The 20,430-nt window shown below is 37.2% G+C and overlaps 1 protein-coding gene across 1 annotated transcript in view; it reads right to left on the bottom strand.

The window, feature by feature from the left end:
* The window catches only part of LOC145979383 (sodium channel protein Nach-like), a 92,727-nt gene extending 77,171 nt beyond the window's left edge, over positions 1-15,556 (bottom strand). The window contains exons 1-2 of the mRNA XM_083112251.1: positions 15,489-15,556; positions 628-907 (exon numbers count right to left, since the gene is read on the bottom strand). Of these exons, the coding sequence (XP_082968377.1) occupies positions 628-907; positions 15,489-15,521 (313 nt within the window). The 5' untranslated portion in view covers positions 15,522-15,556. The remainder of the gene's footprint in view (positions 1-627; positions 908-15,488) is intronic.
* Positions 15,557-20,430: the final 4,874 nt, after the last annotated feature.

Raw genomic sequence — 20,430 nt, 5'->3', positions numbered from 1 at the left:
TGTATTAATCTTTCAATAGACATACATCTTTTTTGCTGAGTGGTAAGCGACAGTTTTATACTCTGCTAGCCCAATATCACGTGGGAATGCATCAGGCAGAAGCGTCTCGTGAACGCATGCGGTGCATGCTGCGCTTGCGTCAATTATGGGAAAAAGGACAGCTTGCTCTGCGACGACATTCAAGACCATTTCTACATTATAATTTCTTCATATAGGAGAAGTATGTATTTTACGTGAGAGCTCTGAACTAAGCATATATTACATTTCTTGGATCTGAAGTGAAAGAAAGTAATAATTCTTTTCCCACAATTGATGCATGCGTCACTTCAGATCCAAGAAATGTAATATAAGCTTAGTTCAGAGCTCTCGTGTAAAATAAATACTTCTCCTATATGAAGAAATGAGAATGTAGAAACGCTCATGAATGTCGTCGCAGAGCAAGCTGTCCTTTTTTCCACAATTGACGCAAGCGCAGCATGCACCGCATGCGTTCACGAGACGCCTCTGACCTCAGGAGGTATTGGGTTGCTAGCAATGAGCAGAGCGTTGTGGCCTTGTTGCATTTTACTATGTGAAATAATTTAGGGGCACGTGACTTCTCGGACAACCTGTATATTCTGGTCTTACCTACTCTTGGGTAGAAATAAGGTGTGCAGCGGCAGCTCTTGCTGAGGTATCTGAGCCGGCACTCCATGTAGCAGCTGGTGATTGTAATGTCCCTTGTGATGGTGAGGTTCGACTCGTCGTGGAACCTGCACTTCCTGGCCTTCACGTCCAGCCCTCGCACCTCGTCCGCCGTGAAGACCTGGTAGGAGGAGATCTGGATCTCCGTCTGCAGTTGTCCTTCCATGGGGATGAAGAAGCCTCGTGTGACGTCAGGGAAGCTCTCCGGCTGGTGGATGAAGGCCTGGTCGACGAAGGAAAGAAAGTGTTTGTAAGCAACAGTGTTCGGAAAGTTATTTTTTGAAAGTAAGTGAGTAACAGTTACAGTAATTTGGTTCAGAAAGTAATCGCGTAACAGTTGCTGGGTAAACTTTCCGTATCCGGAAAACGCCCGCAACTCGCTATTTATGTCACTTTCCATATTCCTACTTACGTATTCTGCATTGAGAAACATTGCTGAATGTGGCATTTCGCTTTTTTCACGGAAATAATCTATATTTTCGATGTATGAAGTAAGTTTTGTTCGTTTATTTTCCCCTTCGGTAACAGGGAAAAGAGCGGCCACAGTTTCACTACCGTAGTCGGCATGCAGTGTTTCCACCCCACTCTACCCGTAGCCCCACGAACCATTCATACATAGCCCCACGAACCATTTCCGGTAAGGTTAGGTTAAGTTCAGTAGCGAAGCGTAGTCTTACGAAGGAGGCAAGCAATGTTTCAGTACAACAAAACATGTAGTACAACGACATGCCGAGGGGAAAGATTCAAGGTTTATAGCCTCATTTACCCAGTCGCTGGATTTGTCAAAATATCGTAATAAAGTGACTGTACTAAAAATAAACCATATGATCCGCAAACGTCACATTTACTTTTTTAAAAAAATCCAGGTAACGTTATTCATATGATATTAAACGTTTTGCATATGCGAACTTTCCGCATACGACTAAAGGGAGACGGAATTTCTTACTTACTTATTAGTACCTTTATTTGTTCATTATTATTTAATATGGTCAAACGGTGACCAAACCGATTTAGATAAAAAAAAATGGGAATCATTTGTTTATTTTACGCTGCATGATGTAATTTAGTATTTTTGGGCACCCTAAAACCGCATTGGAGTAACTTAAACACTAAATAAAAAGTTAAACACAAACAATAAAAAATTCATTTCAAAGCAAAGAAACACATGCATAGACGATGTACTCACCACAATAAATTTCAAACTCTTGGTGTTGGTCGACCCCCTTCCACGATTTTCATTTTAACACTTATCTCTCTCGAGCTAAACGAAGCAATTTTCAATTGCTCAATAATACACCCGCACTTCACATCAACCGTTCCTAAATACGCGTTCATTCCGATAAATTCACAGCACAAAACACGAAGCAACAAACACTCACACTATCCCACGCGCTTTCCACAACTGCAAATACAAGCATCCACACAAGATCAAATTGAAAATCTCTGAAACAACAGAAAGTGATACCAACCTATTTCCTTAATTTTATCCGTCACAAAGGAAAGATATATCAGTTTGGAGATAAAAATTACGCGGAGGAATCAGAATCATTTCAGCAGAACGAGTATGTACATTAATATTTAAGTAATAAAGTGTCATTCAATGGCGTGCCCGGGGTGAAGGGGGGGGGGGGTGGATGGTAGACATAACCCCCTTTTGGCCCAGTATATCTAAGAAAAAACGTCAAAGGAAGGAAAAGATGACAAAATGTGGACCGTAAAAAGACCCTGGGAACACCACTTGCGTCATAATAATAGAACTTAAAACATATTCGGGCCTCCCCGATGGCGCAGTGGTAGTGTCGTCGCCTTGTAATCAAGGGGTTCTGGGTTCAATACCCGGTGGAGGCACAAGTGTTTCAGATCCCATTTTAAACTGTAGGTCCAGTCCCGATTAGCCTTACTGTGCATAAAGTGGACTTAAAACAACAAATCAATCAATCAATCATTAAAACATATTCTTGTGCTCATAAAATGCAGAATGTATACGATTTACTTCTATGCCATGTACAAATATCAGTAGATAGTTCTTTCTCAGATAGCTTTATTTTCACCCCAAGTTTTATTCAAAAGCAGTCAATTTATTGATTGTAAAATTTGTGAAAGAGCTCACTTGAATTACTGCGTAAATAATTTGGCAGTTGCAAACACTGGTAGTGGTCATCACTTCTGGCGTAATTTGAGCTGGACCGACCAGGAAGCAGGGTGCGGGACCAAGGTCCGTCCAATCTTCCCTCCCTCCCTGAGAAAACTCTTCACGGGGGTGCAGAAATTCCACTGCCCCAACTCCCAATGTCAACTTTTTTTACGCGTTTTATATTTCGCGAAATCTAAAATAATTTGTAATATAATATGATATATATGGAATTTAGAACAGTGATAATAACTTCTTTTAGTTATTTTATGACTAACAATTATTATTATATTTGCGATCTTGTTTACGTGTTCATGAAGACAAATATTCGTTACTAGTTTTTTGCTGGCAACGTACCCATAGATGAATCCTTCTGCTTTCGGTTGAACTCGGCTATTTTCGGGAATCACGCAAGCTCGGAAAGCACAGCTTTTTGTAGAAGCTTTGTGGACGGGTTCCACCAAAATTTCACGCTTCGCCATGTGACTCCTTCGGAGGCCTTATTTTCCCGCAGAACGGCTGCAAGCATTGAGGCTGGTGCTTGCTACAGAGCTGCTGGGGGAGTTTGCGGCCGCATTTTTTCGCGAAATCGAGTGCGATGGAAACTAAATACGGTTAGAACATTAAGTACATTAAATGATATTCGAATTATGCAAGCAGTGCTTGCATTGCTTGTACTATATCTTCGCCTCTGGTTAAGTTGGGTCACGTTGAAACGTTCTTTAGTCAAAAGAACATGATTTAACTAAAAGAACAAATAATAAGTTCGCACGAAAGACTCGAAATCATACACGTGATGCCTCTCAGGGTATGGGGTAATATCTCTCTTCGTTGTTCAAACCAAATAAAAATCAAAGTTAAGTTTGCACTAAGAAAAAGGAAGTCTATTTTACTTCTTTGCAAACTAAATACTTATATTCCTAACATATAATCCATGTCACGCAAACAAATAAATCTTCTTACAATTCAACTTGATCACTCTATTTCAAAAACCCAGTCCGAACTCCTAAGTCAAGACAAAAGACACTCGTAATTGCCATGGCAACAGCTCTTAACAAGATAATTATATGCAGGTTAGTCACTATCCTGACATTATTAGTGATAGGTAAATTACAGAAATTAATATTAAAGAACAATAAACATTTGCACAAGAAAAGATAATTAATAACAATAAATATTAACAATAAATATTTGTGCAGTGGGAAGGACGTGTCAATTGCCCCCTCCGAAGAAAAATCAAAATCGACGACGAACTGGAAAACTTTCAACAGTCTAGGAGATTTTGGTTTCAATCTCTGGAAAACAGTTTACAATTCTTCATGTATTTAGTTCACAAGTTCTGACATAAAACTGGACGTTTGAAGAAAGATTCATTTTTTTAGTACAGCATGGGACTTCTGGTACATCATAAATAAACTATGACACTTCATACAACTAAGAAGACCAGATCAAATAAACATTCAGCAGCCTATTCAAATATGCTCTTGTTCTACAACATGTCGTAACCACAAACTCATAGAAAACGTTTCCAGTGCCAGGCCTTTCCAAAGACACCTTCCTATTGATCGTGAAGATTTCAACTTAAATCGGTACTTCGTTCCATTTTCAGTAATTTTACTGGAATCAATCTTCTTTTTCATATCTCTTGGTGAAGGAATCCATTTCTAATGGCTAGCTTTAAATTTCCGGACCCTTATTTACTTGTCTACGGAATTATTCTCTTCTAGCTCCTTTTAAATTGACACTCCGTCCACCATTAAATATAATATTCTATGTATAAGACTGATTTCAGTTTTATACTTTCGCAGAAACGATTAACCAACAGCAGATCTTATTGTAAATCTTTTATAATTAAGATTTCCATAAGAATGGTGCTTTCAGTAGTTTCGAACACTGAGTTACGCTTGCCTACAAATTCAAGTTCTGAATTCTAGTTCTAGCTCACTGAATTTTTATACTTAACGATCTGCCTTAATTTACACATAAATTCTGATTTGTTACGAATATCAGCATAATATCTTTGTCACCAGACTGTAAAATCTCTCTTCTTGCCACCAGTTCCCTCCAAGACTGCCTAACATAAGGAACGTTTCTATGTCAAGCGAGGGGTGAAATCCTGCACCTGGTCCAGATTAGATCCGGTGTCCCAACAGAAGTTCCTCGTTACTGCCACACTTCGCTGTTGCTCAACGCTGGGATATGGTTCAACAATGTCTGTCTGCACGCGACTGCTCGTCATTTGAGTTCCAGGAGCATTATTGCTATCTCTCGGTGGAGATAAACGTTGTTGACTTGGCGAAGAAAACCCGCTGTTAGGATACGGTCTATCGTAAGGATTACCTCTGGAAGCTGGATATTCTCGTCGTGATCTAAACTGACGCTGTTGACGGTAATTATTTCCATTTCTAGGGTATGGACTCTCAGCTGGGTTACTCCTATTTTGTTGCTGAACTAAGCGAATTCTAGACGTTCTTTGAACATCTCGGCTGTTTTGTTGAGAGCCAGTTTCTCGTGTCCATGTAGACCGCCAAGCATCTTGTTCCTCTGCTTGCTCATATCTCTTAACAAAATCCGCTAAGAGATCCACGGTGTTCGGAGCATGAGCCAAGCACAATTGCTTTACTCTAAAAGGTAGCTGTCCGATGATTAGGTTAACTACTTCCTGCTCGGTGTAATGATTACTCAGATTCCTATAGGCAGAGTACACAGACCAAACATATTCCTCCACATTGTTATCATTCTGCTTATTGTACCGCCTAGTCTTCACAGATGCCAATTCTCTCTCTTTCGCTTCTGTTGAAGCAAACCGCTTCTTGAATTCTCTGCAAAAATCAGAGTAAGTGCGGAAATCGTTCTTATGCGAATAAAACCAGTGATAGGCCTTTCCAGGTAACAAACGTGGAATGATTTCAAGCCTATAATGTTGAGGAATCTGTAGAATTTCAAAGTTTGTATTCAATTCCTTTAAATATATTTCAGCTGAAGTAGCGACAATATTGCCGTCGAACTTTCTCATAGAATTTATGTCTGCCATTCTAGGAGTTACCCCAGTGTGTACAATGCGTGAAGAAGGCTCTCTTCTGTTTCTTCTGCTGCGAGCAGTTGATTCACTGTCTGAGGAACTGGATTCGTTCATCTTCTTGTACCTCTTTTTCCGTGAGGTTTTTCCTTGTAGGTTTGAAGCTTCATCTGAACAGATGGGATAAAATGTCGATCTTCCAGAACCTTCATCAACACGGTGGATTTTAGGATGATCAGAGTTCGTCTGGATCTGTAACCTATTCAGCTGATCAGAAATATGAACAATTTCACTACAGATATGACCAACATCTGAGGAAAATTTGTCTTGTTTAGTTTCAACTGTTTTCTTCCATTCTTCGTCAGCTTTTCGGTATCCCTCGGTTTCATTTATATTCTCAGCAAGTTTCTCTGCCACTTTGTGATTAATGGTATCTTCTAACTTGTCTGTGATAACAGTTACCTGGTGATTCACATTTTCAAACACTTCCTTTCTGAAACTGCTCTGTTCTCCAGCGATTTCCTTACGAAAGTTACCCTGAGATTGTTCAACCTCTTCTCTCAACAGGGCAATTTCTTGTTGCACATTTGATTCCACTTGTAGAGAGTTTGCTTCACATGTCTGACGTAAGTTAACCATCTCTATTTCAATGCTTTCTTTTATCTTCTGTTGATTTTCTTCCATTTTTACAGTCAAATTGTCCAGTCTCTGTCCCATCTCCAAAGCAGATTCTGTGAGTTTCGAATAACCCTGTGAAAACTTCTCTTCTAAGCGCCTTTCTGATTCCACCAGATTTCTACCACTTTCCTCTAACTTTAAGTTCAAACTGCATTCCAACATGGCTACATTCTCCTGAAACTTAGCTTCCAGATTGCTGGAACTTTCTCTAATGTTTTCCTTAATTTTTGATTCCAGAGAATCCAAAGCAATGGCGTTTTCTTGGATCTTTGCTTCCAGGTTGCTGGAACTTTCTCTAATGTTTCCATGAATTTTAGTTTCCATAGCCCTTGTACTTTCCTCCAACATAATCCGTATTGAAGAAAGCAGGTCTGCTGTAACTGGAACTGACTGCACTGGAGATTCATTTTCCTCAGCCGACGATTTACTTGCACTTCTCAACATCTTCTTATCCATATTCTTCTAGCACAGAATTTCCATCACAGACACAAATCAATTACTCTTCACGAACACACAAAAATGAACACCACTAACGAAACAACAGATTTCGGGTCCCGCGTTGTTGCGCCAAAATATTGAAACGTTCTTTAGTCAAAAGAACATGATTTAACTAAAAGAACAAATAATAAGTTCATATGAAAGACTCCAAAGCATGCACGTGATGCCTCTCAGGGTATGGGGTAATATCTCTCTTCGTTGTTCAAACCAAATAAAAATCAAAGTTAAGTTTGCACTAAGAAAAAGGAAATCTATTTTACTTCTTTGCAAACTAAATACTTATATTCCTAACATATAATCCATGTCACGCAAACAAATAAATCTTCTTACAATTCAACTTGATCACTCTATTTCAAAAACCCAGTCCGAACTCCTAAGTCAAGACAAAAGACACTCGTAATTGCCATGGCAACAGCTCTTAACAAGATAATTATATACAGGTTAGTCACTATCCTGACATTATCAGTGATAGGTAAATTACAGAAATTAATATTAAAGAACAATAAACATTTGCACAAGAAAAGATAATTAATAACAATAAATATTAACAATAAATATTTGTGCAGTGGGAAAGGACGTGTCAACGTTTAGGTTAGAATAGTTAAAAAATTGGTTTAGAAAAAAAATGCTTAGCCCCACACACCATTCTCGCATAGCCCCACGAACCATTGACACATAGTCCCACAAACCATTTGCGGAAACGTACCTTCTTCAGTTACAAAAACACGTGTTTGGAAACACTGACCCCGAACTTCCACATGTTACGATCAAGAAATTTTGGTAAATTTTTGTGATATTCATTTTGTTTATGTCGACCCTCGTATAAATTCTTTTGGAGTTCTAATCTTTTTGAATGTATATTTTATCCTTGTTAAAATTGTAACGCAGTTTCTGCCAAGCGAAAAAGAACGCAAAGCAAGTTGAAGCTTGCATTTTTTTTCTTTCTTATCAACAATGGGTTCTTTTTCGTTCGGCGCTGCGCGGTTTTGTAAGTTTTGCTACATTGTGTTTCTCGATATGCTTTTTTTTCGAAGGGGTAATTGTTAAAGCTAAAAATAACTTTCCATATATCCAAATCTTTTGTTGAGGAATAGAATTGCGCAATCCCGCGAGTATAAATACCAGCCGTTTCGCTGGCAGAATAATCAGTTGAATGAGTTGATCAGTATATTCCGAAATCTTTAGGTGATTAAATCGCTTGTCGAGGTCCAGGGCTGGGAGAATACGGGCGTTGTGTGGGGAGTGGCTGGTCAGCTCTCCCTTCCACAATGTCCGAGGGTTTCCGTAAGCCACCTTTCGGGATTTGTGCTGGTCAGCATGATCCTTAAAGAGGATTTTGGCAGGCTTATAAATAATTTGATTCATATATAAATATTTAACCTTAATAATTTAAACTTTGATATTATTCATACATTTTAAATTTCTGTCGAAGTTGTCACTGGTCAGTGTGACTCCTATATAATATCAAAGATATACATCCTTCTCGTCAAGTAAATTATTTTATTCTAAATCATTCTGAATTGTCCTGGTCAGGAGGTTCATTTAAATAAATTTTATTCTTTATTACCTGGTCAGAGGGTGCCTTTAAAATCTGATAGCTTATATATTTTACATGTCAGTTTTAAAGTCTGAGTATCCGGAACGTTAAGGAAAGTTTATTGGTTTCTCTTATTTAGGTTTATATTTGATGTAATTTTGAAACAGTCGAGTATATGTTTTTATAGAAATTCATTTAATGTAAAAGTCTATTGTTTTGCTTTTGCAATGTGAATAACTAGCCAACGGCGTTGAAAAGGGTAGACATAGATTCTCCTATTATGGTAAGGAATTCCAAGTGGACATTTGTAATTTGTGGCCGAGATATGGCTTTGATATTGGGTAGAGAAAGGCTCCCCTTATATTTCGTTATGAATGTTTTTGGAGGTTGACCCTGAAAATGGTAGTTTACCTCACGAGTTCTAGAGAACATAATGTAGATGTGAAAATATGACAAAAGCACGAATAGGAATTTACGGATAGAAGTTATGCAAATTTTTCTTTTGTTTTGTTTCCAAGTAATATTGTCGACCATTACTGAATAATTTGTCACCTGTTTATTGAAACCAAGTTAAAGCTGTGTTAGTTCTATGATGGGATATGGACATGTTATACAGGGTGATTGGTAATTAGATGTATTCCCTAGAAGGGGTTAAAGTAGAGACAATTTGCAATAAATTTGACCATATGATACCCCGTCCGAAAATTAGTAGTTTTCGAGATAATCGAATTTCAATTGTTTCTTTAAAAAATGACAATTTTCCACATAAAAACATGAATTGAGAAAAAACTGCTCATTGTATGGAACTTATTTCGGCGTTTTCTGATACCTAACGAATAAGTGGTTCGTTGAAAAAAAAAGTTATTCCCAAATAACAATCACATGTAAGTAACGGGTGGGTCTAAACTTACAAGTGATGATAAAAAAAATGCACCCTTAGTTTACTTGGCAACGTATTAATAACAAAAATGGTATGACACGAACCGTACAAATTACTTATATAACTTCCTTGTGTTATCTGCTATCCAACAAGGTACAAATGTTGCTAACATTCACATTTGTGTACAAGAAATAATACTTCATTCATCTTCATGTGAATGGAATCAATGAACAATACAATTAAAGAACATTACACGTCTTGCTCAAAGTATTCACCTCCGTTACGAATGCAGGCACGCAGGTTTTTACGGACATTTGGTCTCTTAACTCGTGATGTGATGGTGTCCTTGATGTGTTGACCAGCTGTTAAGTTCCTCTCCCTGAGCTCTTCTTGCGAGTTTACCGGTGTCTTGTCATGTGGCTCCAAATGTAAAAGTCGCAAGGCGTCAAATCGATCGGGGGATCGAGCTGGGCAGTCATCATCATAAATCATGACACGTCTTGTAGCTAGAGGCACATCCTCCAACAACATTGCCATCCCGTTTCTCAAAAAATGTTCATAAGTGATGCCATTTAAGATTTTGGGCAGGAAAAATGGCTCTATCAAATGATTGTTGATGACGCCCATCCATACTTCTGCCTGGGAGTGCGACAGTGGCTGGATGAAAATACCCAAAGAAATGGATTGGTCGAGGCGGCCCGATTCCCTGGCCGGCTCGATCCCCCGATTTGAAGCCTTGCGGCATTTTGAGCCACATGACAAGACACCGGTAAACTCGCAAGAAGAGCTCAGGGAGAGGATCTTAACAGCTGGTCAACACATCAAGGCCACCATCACATCACGAGTTAAGAGACCAAATGTCCGTAAAAACCTGCGTGCCTGCATTCGTAACGGAGGTGAATACTTTGAGCAACACGTGTAATGTTCTTTAATTGTTTTGTTCATTGATTCCATTCACATGAAGATGAATGAAGTATTATTTCTTGTACACAAATGTGAATGTTAGCAACATTTGTACCTTGTTGGATAGCAGATGACCCAAGGAAGTAATATAAGTAATTTGTACGGTTCGTGTCATACCATTTTTGTTATTAATACGTTGCCAAGTAAACTAAGGGTGCATTTTTTTATCATCACTTGTAAGTTTAGACCCACCCGTTACTTACATGTGATTGTTATTTGGGAAAAACTTTTTTTTTCAACGAACCACTTATTCGTTAGCTATCAGAAAACGCTGAAATAAGTTCCATACAATGAGCAGTTTTTTCTCAATTCATGTTTTTATGTGGAAAATTGTCATTTTTTAAAGAAACAATTGAAATTCGATTATCTCGAAAACTACTAATTTTCGGACGGGGTATCATATGGTCAAATTTATTGCAAATTGTCTCTACTTTAACCCCTTTCAGGGAATATATCTAATTACCAGTCACCCTGTATAAGAGAGAGCTCTCTGGGTTTTATATTTACTCTATAACAAGTTTCAGTCTGCGTTACGGAAGTCTTTATTGATCTAAATTTATCTTGGCATTGTTGTAGTTTTCTTTTGATCAGAAGTTTGTATATTTTTCTTTTAACTTATCTATGTTTGGATTTGTAAATAAATTTGTAATCGTTAATAGGTATTTCCTTATAGTAAATTTGATTGATAAGTACAAATTAACTGGCATCCTTTTGGTTTGGTGAGGTGTCCCGCCGTCACTGGTCAGTGAGGCGGAGGCTTTATCAATCCATAAGACGTCAGTTTCAATTATGCTGATTTCGCTCGCGACTCGCATGCGTATCATCACTGGTCAGTGGGATGCGGGTACGATCACGATGGAAGTTCAAGCATGAGAATGGTTACCTTATTTTGGAGTTCTTAGATAAGTAAGCATAAATTTAATTTTAATTTTATTATTATTCAAAAGCAGACCCTTACCCGAACTTTGGGATGCGGGCTCTCATGCCCCGCAGGAACTGAGAATTAGTCGTGGCAGATATTATAACAGAAAGAGAAATGATAGGCAACGAGGCCCGGTCTTGGTCTTTCGAGGGGACCGAGCCGGTGTGTTGTGTGCCTTGGCAACGGGCCGACGGCATTGTTTGTGGCACACATGTCTAAAGAAACTGCATTCGGTAAGTAATTTCTCCTGTAAATTTTAAGAAATTCGTATTCCGGATACGGAAAGTTTACCCAGAAGGGAGTGAAGAAAATTTTTTCGCCCGGCGAGGTGAATTTTTGGCACCCCCTACTGTTCACCCTGCCCTCCCATCTTTCTACCCTGGTCGTCCTACTTTCCACCTTTCCACCATTCGCTTTATTTTCTGGATGACCCTCGTACATATATATATACGGTTTTAATGACCTTAAATAATAATACCTTTAATCGCCTTATTTTAAAAAAAAACATTTAAGTGTAACTGTTAAAGAGCACGTTTATTGTAGGGATGTATTTACTACTTGCATAATGACATCAAAATAACAGTAATCTCTCAGCTTAAATTGGAACATTATTTTGCAATATCCTTATGTCATGCAACAATACTTACCTAGGTACTTACTTACGATCTGGCATTCTTAAACCCGAAGGTCTTTGGCTGCAGCAAGACAAGCCTTCCATCTGTCCCTATCCTGAGCAAGATCAATCCAATCTTTTCCAGCCTTACCGATTTCCTTTAGGTCCATCTCAACGTTATCCCTCCTTCTTCGTCTTGGCCTTCCTACAGGTCTCTTACCATCAGGTTTCCCAAGAATCCTGTAAATTCTTCCTTCCTCTCCAAGACACATGGCCTGTCCATCTAAGTCTTCTTGATTTAATTATTCTAATAATATCTGAACATGAATACAAATTATGTGGTTCTAAATTATGTAACAGACGTAAATAAGAATTGAGAGCACATACGTAATGCAATAGAATCAGCAGCTAAAGAAAGTACAGGATACCATAAACCAAGGAAAAGTATTCCATGGTTTGATAACGAATGTCACAATCTAACAGAAATAAGAAATCAGGCTAGACTTAGGTGGTTAAATAACTCTGGTGATACAAATCTAAGCAATTACTATAATAGAATATAGCGAGAAGTTAACCGCACGTTTAGAAGTAAAAAAAAGAGATTACTTGAAAAGCAAAATTAACGAAATTGAAACGAACAACAAAAACAATTTAGAAAGGGGTGGCAACCTAAAGTAAACTTGATAAAAGATAAAAACGGTGATTTTTTGGCTGATCCAAGCGATATTTTAAATAGATGGAAGAACTACTTTAATGACCTCTTATACGTTCATGTAGGAGATAAATCAGAAGTAAATGAATTACACACAGCAGAACATTTAGTTCCAGAACCTAACTTGAATGAAGTTAAAGATGCTATTAAAAGGCAAAATAATAACAAGGCGCCTGGCATTGATTTAATACCAGCTTAGTTAATTAAATATGGTGGAAATTCGTTATTATGTCACATTCATAAATTAATTTGTTTAATATGGAATAAAGAAGAAATCCCTCAACAGTGGAAAGAATCCATAATTGTCCCTATGTTTAAAAAAGGTGATAAAATGAACTGCTATAATTATCGCGGAATTTCTTTACTCTCAACAACATGTAAAATATTATCTAACATTCTTTTAGCAAGACTAACCCCATATGCTAATGAAATTATAGGTGATTATCAATGTGGATTTAAACGTAACAGATCAACTACAGATAAAATGTTTCACATCAGACAGACACTTGAGAAAAAGTGGGAATATAATCAAAATGTCCATCAGCTATTCATTGATTTCAAAAAAGCATACGATTCAGTCAAAAGAGATAAAATTATTTAATATATTAGTTGAGTATGGAATACCTAAGAAGCTTGTTAATATGATAAAAGTATGCACCAGTGAAATAGTGCCGCGGTGGCTCAGTCGGTAACGCGTCTGACTACCATGCTCAAGGTCCCGGGTTCGATCCCCGGCCGGTTCAAATCCGGGAACTTTTCTAACGGTGGAAGCGGCCCCGGCGCCTACCCAGCGTCGAATAACATGGGTACCTGGGGGAAACCCTGGGGGGTAAAGGCGGTCAGGGGCGTGATGCTGATCACATCACCCCCACTCACGACCGGATCAAGAAAGTGTGGGGCGTTACCCCCACACCCCCTATACGCCTTCATGGCGTGGTGCTATGCACAGGGGAACACTTTACCTTTACCTTTACCAGTGAAATAGAAAGTAAAATTCGTGTAGGTATTAATGTGTCTGACAAATTTAAAATTCATGATGGGTTAAAACAAGGAGATGCATTATCTCCATTGCTCTTTAATTTTGCCTAATAATATGCTGTTAGGAAGGTAAAAGAAACTAAAGAAGGACTAAAATTAAATGGTAAGACTCAGTTGTTAGCATATGCAGATGACGTAGACTTATTAGGGGATGATATAAATACAATTAAGAATAATGCTAAAATATTTTTCAAAACTGCTAAACAGATAGGTTTGGAAGTTAACAAAGAGAAAACTAAATATATGCTAACAAGCCGAAACCAATTGTTAGGTAATAATAAAAATCTAATTATTGATAAAAACTCGTTTGAACCAGTTTCCAAGAGAAATAAAAAGCAGGCTTAATTCAGGAAATGCATGTTACTTTTCTCTTCATAAACTCTTGTCTTCTTGTTTAACATCTAAGAAACTAAAAGTTAAAATATACAAAACAGTAATTTGGCCTGTAGTATTATATGGATGCGAAACTTGTTCCCTTATATTAAAAGAGGAACATAAATTAAGAGCATTTGAAAATAAAACCCTTAGGGAAATATTTGGGACTAAAAGGGATGAGGAGACAGGTGAGTGGAGAAGGTTACGTAATCTAGAAGTACATAATTTGTATTCATGTCCAGATATTATTAGAATGATTAAATCAAGAAGACTTAGATGGGCAGGCCATATGGCACGAATGGGAAAGGAAAGAAGAGTTTACAGGATTCTTGTTGGGTAACCTGATGGTAAGAGACCTGTAGGAAGACCAAGACGAAGATGGAGAGATAACGTTGAGATGGACCTAAAATAAATCGGTATTAGAGATGGAAAAGAGTATATAGATCTTGCTCAGGATAGGGACAGATGGAATGCCTGTGTTTCTGCAGTCATGAACTGTCAGGTTTAAGAAGGCTAGAGAGTTAGTTAAATTATGTAACCTTCTCCACTCACCTGTCTCCTCATCCCTTTTAGGTCCAAATATTTTCCTAAGGGTTTTATTTTCAAATGCTCTTAATTTATGTTCCTCTTTTAATGTAAGGGATCAAGTTTCACATCTATATAATACTACAGGGAAAATTACTGTTTTTTTTATATTTTATCTCCTTGTTTCTTAGATATTATACGAGAAGATAAATGTTTATGAAGAGAGAATTGAATTTTATGAATTTTCTGAATTATATCTGTTTTTTTATTTCCTCTTTAATATAATTTTAATTTTTTGGTATTATTTGTCATACAACAGTAACTTCAATTTATTCTTGTGTACATAAATTCATCTTCTTAAAACCAATAGCCACGCTCATGTAATCAGAAATAAGGTTTTGCCCCTACACAAGGGAAACGTCCAGTTTTGTGCCCCCGGACCTTAAGCCACCCTTGATCGTCACTTAATTTAAAAATTAACTCAGTTACACTTACTGGTACTTGAAAATTAACTGTAAGTTACTTTTACAGTTACTTTCTGCTAGAAGTTTTCTTGTAAACAAATTATTTGATCATTACTTAAAATATATACACGAAGACTAACATTTCGTATTTATGTCTCTGGTACACAATAAAAAGGTCTTCATGTATTAATATTATTACAGCAAATGAAAAATAAGATATAACAAAACATGACGAATTGAAATGAAGCGTAGATGTTGTGTAGCATGCAAGGAAGCAAATCTGCCTTGCTTTCGGCGTTGCCACGAAATTCCTTTCACCTTAGCATCCATAGAAGACATGGTTGTGCAATTTAGCTCCTCCCGCAACTAACATGAAACTTTCCTTTCTTAAATATACAAAACGTTCCTTCTACAAAGCACTTATAGTATAAATTGTAACATTCTCTTACATAAAATCCTTGGAGTCGCATGTCACCCTCCATTTTCTCATCAGAGAGGTTCCTGAAGAAGATCTCGACACCTGTAGTTGTGCCTGCAGCATTGTTCCTATGCAGATCTTTCTTGCTCCTGCAGGTAATCAGAGAAAAGCTGCCTTATTAGCTATCCTAAAAAAAGTGTAGTCAACGGCAATAACAACGGTGCACCTACATCTAAACTCGAATATGCCTCTCTTGTTTGGAACCCACAATTCAAGAAAGATATCGGAAAATTAGAGAAACTTCAAAATACATTTCTCAGATATCTACTATTTAAACTTGATGGTACATATCCAAAACTCACTCCTAGCAACATATTACGCGAAAATCTTTAATATCTCGTCACTTGAAGAAAGAAGGGAAATAAGTCAATTAACTTTCCTCTCCAAACTTATTAATGGTGAAAGAGATTCTTTTAACCTGCTGTCGAATTTAAATTTTTACTTAGCAAACTGTATGTTAAGGCCCAGAACTGACTTTTTTCAAATCCCCCTCGGAAGAACCAAAATGGCCGAAGCTGAACCCATGAGGAGAATGTGCAAGTAACTTAACTTATTTTCTAAGAATACCCCAAGCATAGACTTATTTAAATGTAATTGTAACTTTAGATCTAATCTTCGAATTTTTATATATATATATATATATATATATATTGTTCTGTTCATAGAATTTCAGTTTTCAATTAGCTTGTAAGGTCATATCCCACAATTTAGTTTCATTATTTATTACCTCTGTGTTTCTGTCTCTATAATCTAATAATTAAATTATTTGCATAATTGTTATTTAATACAAATTGTATATTACGTCATTCATATTTCTTGTATACTATCTTTATTATGACCTTGTTAATGTAATGGTGGCATCCAATATTGAACACTGTAATTGGGCATTCGCCTGTTGTGTTTCAATTAAATAAATAAAGAAAGAAATAGATCCTGCAATATACGCTTCTCTGCAAGGGGTTGACTATACGGCGGTGATGGAAGTTGACATTGAAAAATTGCTCTTAAGATCCACTTATTGCTAGGCAATATCTTACAAAAAGTACTATTGCTGCTAATACTTTAGGAAACAGAAAATTCAAAGTGTAAATTTCTCCGTCGCAAATCTGACTTGGATGTATTAAAAAGCAAGAGATTTGAATAGCCCCCTAGGCTCCAGCCCCCTTACCTATCCCTCCCTACGGGCCTGACTAACAACATGAAATCTAACATGTCTACCAAGCATGAACTTACAAACTGCATCAGTTCTAACACGCTTAATATGACAATAACGTGATTTTTTCATTCTTTCTTACTCTCTCGAGTTTATTTATTTATTTATTTTCGCCCCCTTTCTCCGTCTCCATCCCCGTGTGTGCTCAGTTATTTTTCTTTCTTTTTCTCTGATTTTGTTCTTTCTTTTCTCTTTCAACCTTCTTTCCTTATTTTTTTCTTTTTCGAGCATCTTTCTTTCTCTCTCTGCACCATTTTTTTTATTTCACGTATCTTTTTCCACTCTAGTCTATCATAAAACATTTCTATCTCACGACGACGCTTAATCACGACGTCACGGTTTTCAAAACGTATATCACTTAAGGACATAACTCTTTAAAAATTCTGATTCCTCTCCACCTTATAAATTTTCCCTGCTTACACGTATCAACAATGTTGAGTCCAACCACTTTCATCCGAGCGGGAGACATAAAACTTCATGTTTTTTTTTTTGGAAATTCATTGTTATTAAAATTTGATGTCATCGTCATGAAATTATAACACCAATAAAACAATACTAATATTTTAAATAGTCCTTTAGTTATGATATGTAATTAAGTTTAATTAAGAGTAATTAGGTACTGAATCAGTGCTTATTACCACAAAAAAAAAACAACAGAAGAAGTATGTTATACATTTAATAAAGGGGAATGAAAGAAAGCCAATGTGAAGATGGTTGCAAAGTTTCTTAGCTATTGTCCGAATGCTCTGCCAGGTTACCATTTTGGGGCGGGGGCGGGGACGTTTTAGTTTCCGAGGGAGATATTCCCTCCTGCCCCCCCCCCCATGAATTAATCACTGCGTATCAAGGAAACAGCTGATGGAAAGTTGCGTCTTGTAAGAAACGCGCGAATACTGGCTGCTGATATTCACCACGCCCACAGTTGCGATTTACACGTAGGTTTTGTTTTCAAACTTTATTTCATTTTGGTGGAAGTTCAATATATTAATTTTATTTGTGTAAACTTTATGCAATAAAATTCTACTATTTTAAATTTTGGGGAATGGCAGACATTATTTATTTATTCCTTGTTTTGGATGGCGAAGTTAAGGCACAAGCCTTTTCTTCCACTTAACCATCTCTACTTTACATTTTATAAATTGATGTTAATAGCTAACTGTATGCGAAATATATAAAAACTAAAAACATTAAGATACCAAGAAATGAAATATATAAAAACTAAGAACATTAAGATACCAAAAAATGAAATATATAAAAACTAAAAACATTAAGATACCAAGAAATGAAATATATAAAAACTAAAAACATTAAGATACCAAGAAATGAAATATATAAAAACTAAGAACATCAAGATACCAAAAAATGAAATATATAAAAACTAAAAACATTAAGATACCAAGAAATGAAATATATAAAAACTAAAAACATTAAGATACCAAGAAATGAAATATATAAAAACTAAGAACATTAAGATATTAAAAAATGAAATATATAAAAACTAAAAACATTAAGATACCAAGAAATGAAATATATAAAAACTAAAAACATTAAGATACCAATAAATGAAATATATAAAAACTAAGAACATTAAGATACCAAAAAATAAAAACACAAGAAAAAAATAAAAGAAAAACACAAGACAAAAATAAAAGAATAAAAACAGAAAAATACATACACACTAAGTAAAAAAAATACAGTAAAACATAAATACACACACAACAAACATACTCAAATTACAGAAAAAGTCAGTGGGTGTTGGTCCTACAAGTTTACACGAAGGTTTAATTTTATTTCCCTGTTTTCAGTACTGGTAAGTTGACTCCATTAATATTTTTCAAAATTTTCAATTTTTACAATTTCAATTGCGGAAATTGTTTTGTGTGCGGGAGATCGTACCATCCCTGTACGGTAATGAATAAAGCTAGCTGGCAAGACTTGTCAGCACTTGCTCTGCATATTGTAGAATAAGAGTTTTAGACAGGAAACGGGGTCTTTTTGCTAATCATCGAGAGGAGAGGAGCTTGAGCATTAGCTTTATGGAGTTACCGAACAGGGGTAAGTTATCTGCACCCTATCTGCCATTCCCACTTGCTCAGTCAGAAGTGTGTAAAACTAAAACATGGGATTTCCAATTTATTACTAAATGATGCTGGCTATTTCACACCTGGCCCCTTCAGGGCCGTCTCTACCATCGAGTGTTACAAATTAGTGGGGTGAGTTACATCCCTAGGTTTGATCCCTGCGTTCGAAAGGCTGGACGCTACTTGTTCAACTTGCATCATTTCCACTTTACCGAGTGAGATTTATGGCTGTTGCACCTTGGAAGAGAGTTACGACTCCCGAACCCACCAATCAACAAGCGAACCGTTGACGTCAACTCAACCCTACACCAATCGCTAACGCTTCTTCTCGCGCTTTACGCTGTAGGTAGGCTCGCTAGGTTAGCTGGAAAGGTTGCGATGATATTCTGATCACACAAGAGCAATGGACGCTTTGAAGAACTTGAGTTATGAATTTAAATTTGCAAATACCAGTACACCGGGTTCTCCGCTGTCAGTGAATTGAAGGACCAGCAGAATCCAGCTTCTGATCTCTGGATCTGGAACATCTGGCAGCAGTCCTGGTTGACACCCATCCAGAAACAGTACCTGAAGATCTCGCTGCAGTTCGGCATCACCTGAAATGGTGCAGATGAACTACAGTAAGCAAGGACGCCAGCAGGATTCTTTCTCAGGGGCGGGCAGTCATAGAAACTTTTATTATTATTATTGTTGTTGTTATTATTATTATTATTACTGTTATTATTTTTGTTATTATTTGAAAGTCAGAGACCACTTAATGTAGTCTATTGTCCTTCATGGTACCTCTGATCCATGTTTCTTTGTTGCCGAAGGGTACTGTAAAATAATAATAATAATAGTTGCTGTAATTTACGGCCTGTAAGTCACAGAAAACAATATTTGTTGTAAAATATCACTACAATTTCACCATTCGAATTACATGAACTCTCTCCAGGAATCTCAGGGGGGCCTGTGCCCCCTCGGCCCATCCCTGCGGGCGCCCTTTACACTAAGAGTACTTCAAAACTCTCAAGCGTTTAAGGAATTATGTTACACAGTAGAGTCCGTGTAATCCCATGTTCCGGAGAGAGATAAAGACACACAGAGAGAGGGAGTGACGAGGGACAGGGAATAAATAAGGAAGAGAGAGAAAGGATAAAATAGGAAGAAAGAGACAGGCTTCAGCCCCCCCTTACTACGGGCCTGACTAACAACATGAAATCTAACATGCCTACCAAACATGAAAAGCTTGAGAAAAAAAGCAGCAGAAGAGAGAGAACGAGAGGCAATGTGTGTATCTGGTGTGTGTGAGAGAGGGAGAGAAAGTAAGAGAGAGAGAGGCACAGAGCTAAGACAGAGAGGAAGAGAAAAATAGATGAAGAAGGTGAGAAAGACTGAGACATAGTGAGACAGAGAAACAGAGTAACAGAGAAAGAGAGAGAGAGAGAGAGAGAGAGAGAGAGAGAGAGGGAGAGAGAGAGAGTTAGAGAGAAATAGTCATAGCTAAGCAAAGAGGGAAGGAAGCAGAGAAAAAATAAAGAAGACAGACAGAGAGAGAGGGACAGAGATAGATAGAAAGAGAAAACAGATGATGAAGAAGAGAGAGAGACTGAGACATAGTGAGAGAGAGTGAGAAAGAG

This window comes from Lepisma saccharinum, chromosome 26 (assembly GCF_977018435.1).
Source record: "Lepisma saccharinum chromosome 26, izLepSacc3.1, whole genome shotgun sequence".
Taxonomy (NCBI): Eukaryota; Metazoa; Arthropoda; class Insecta; order Zygentoma; family Lepismatidae; genus Lepisma; species Lepisma saccharinum.
This window is presented reverse-complemented; position numbering and strand designations above follow the sequence as displayed.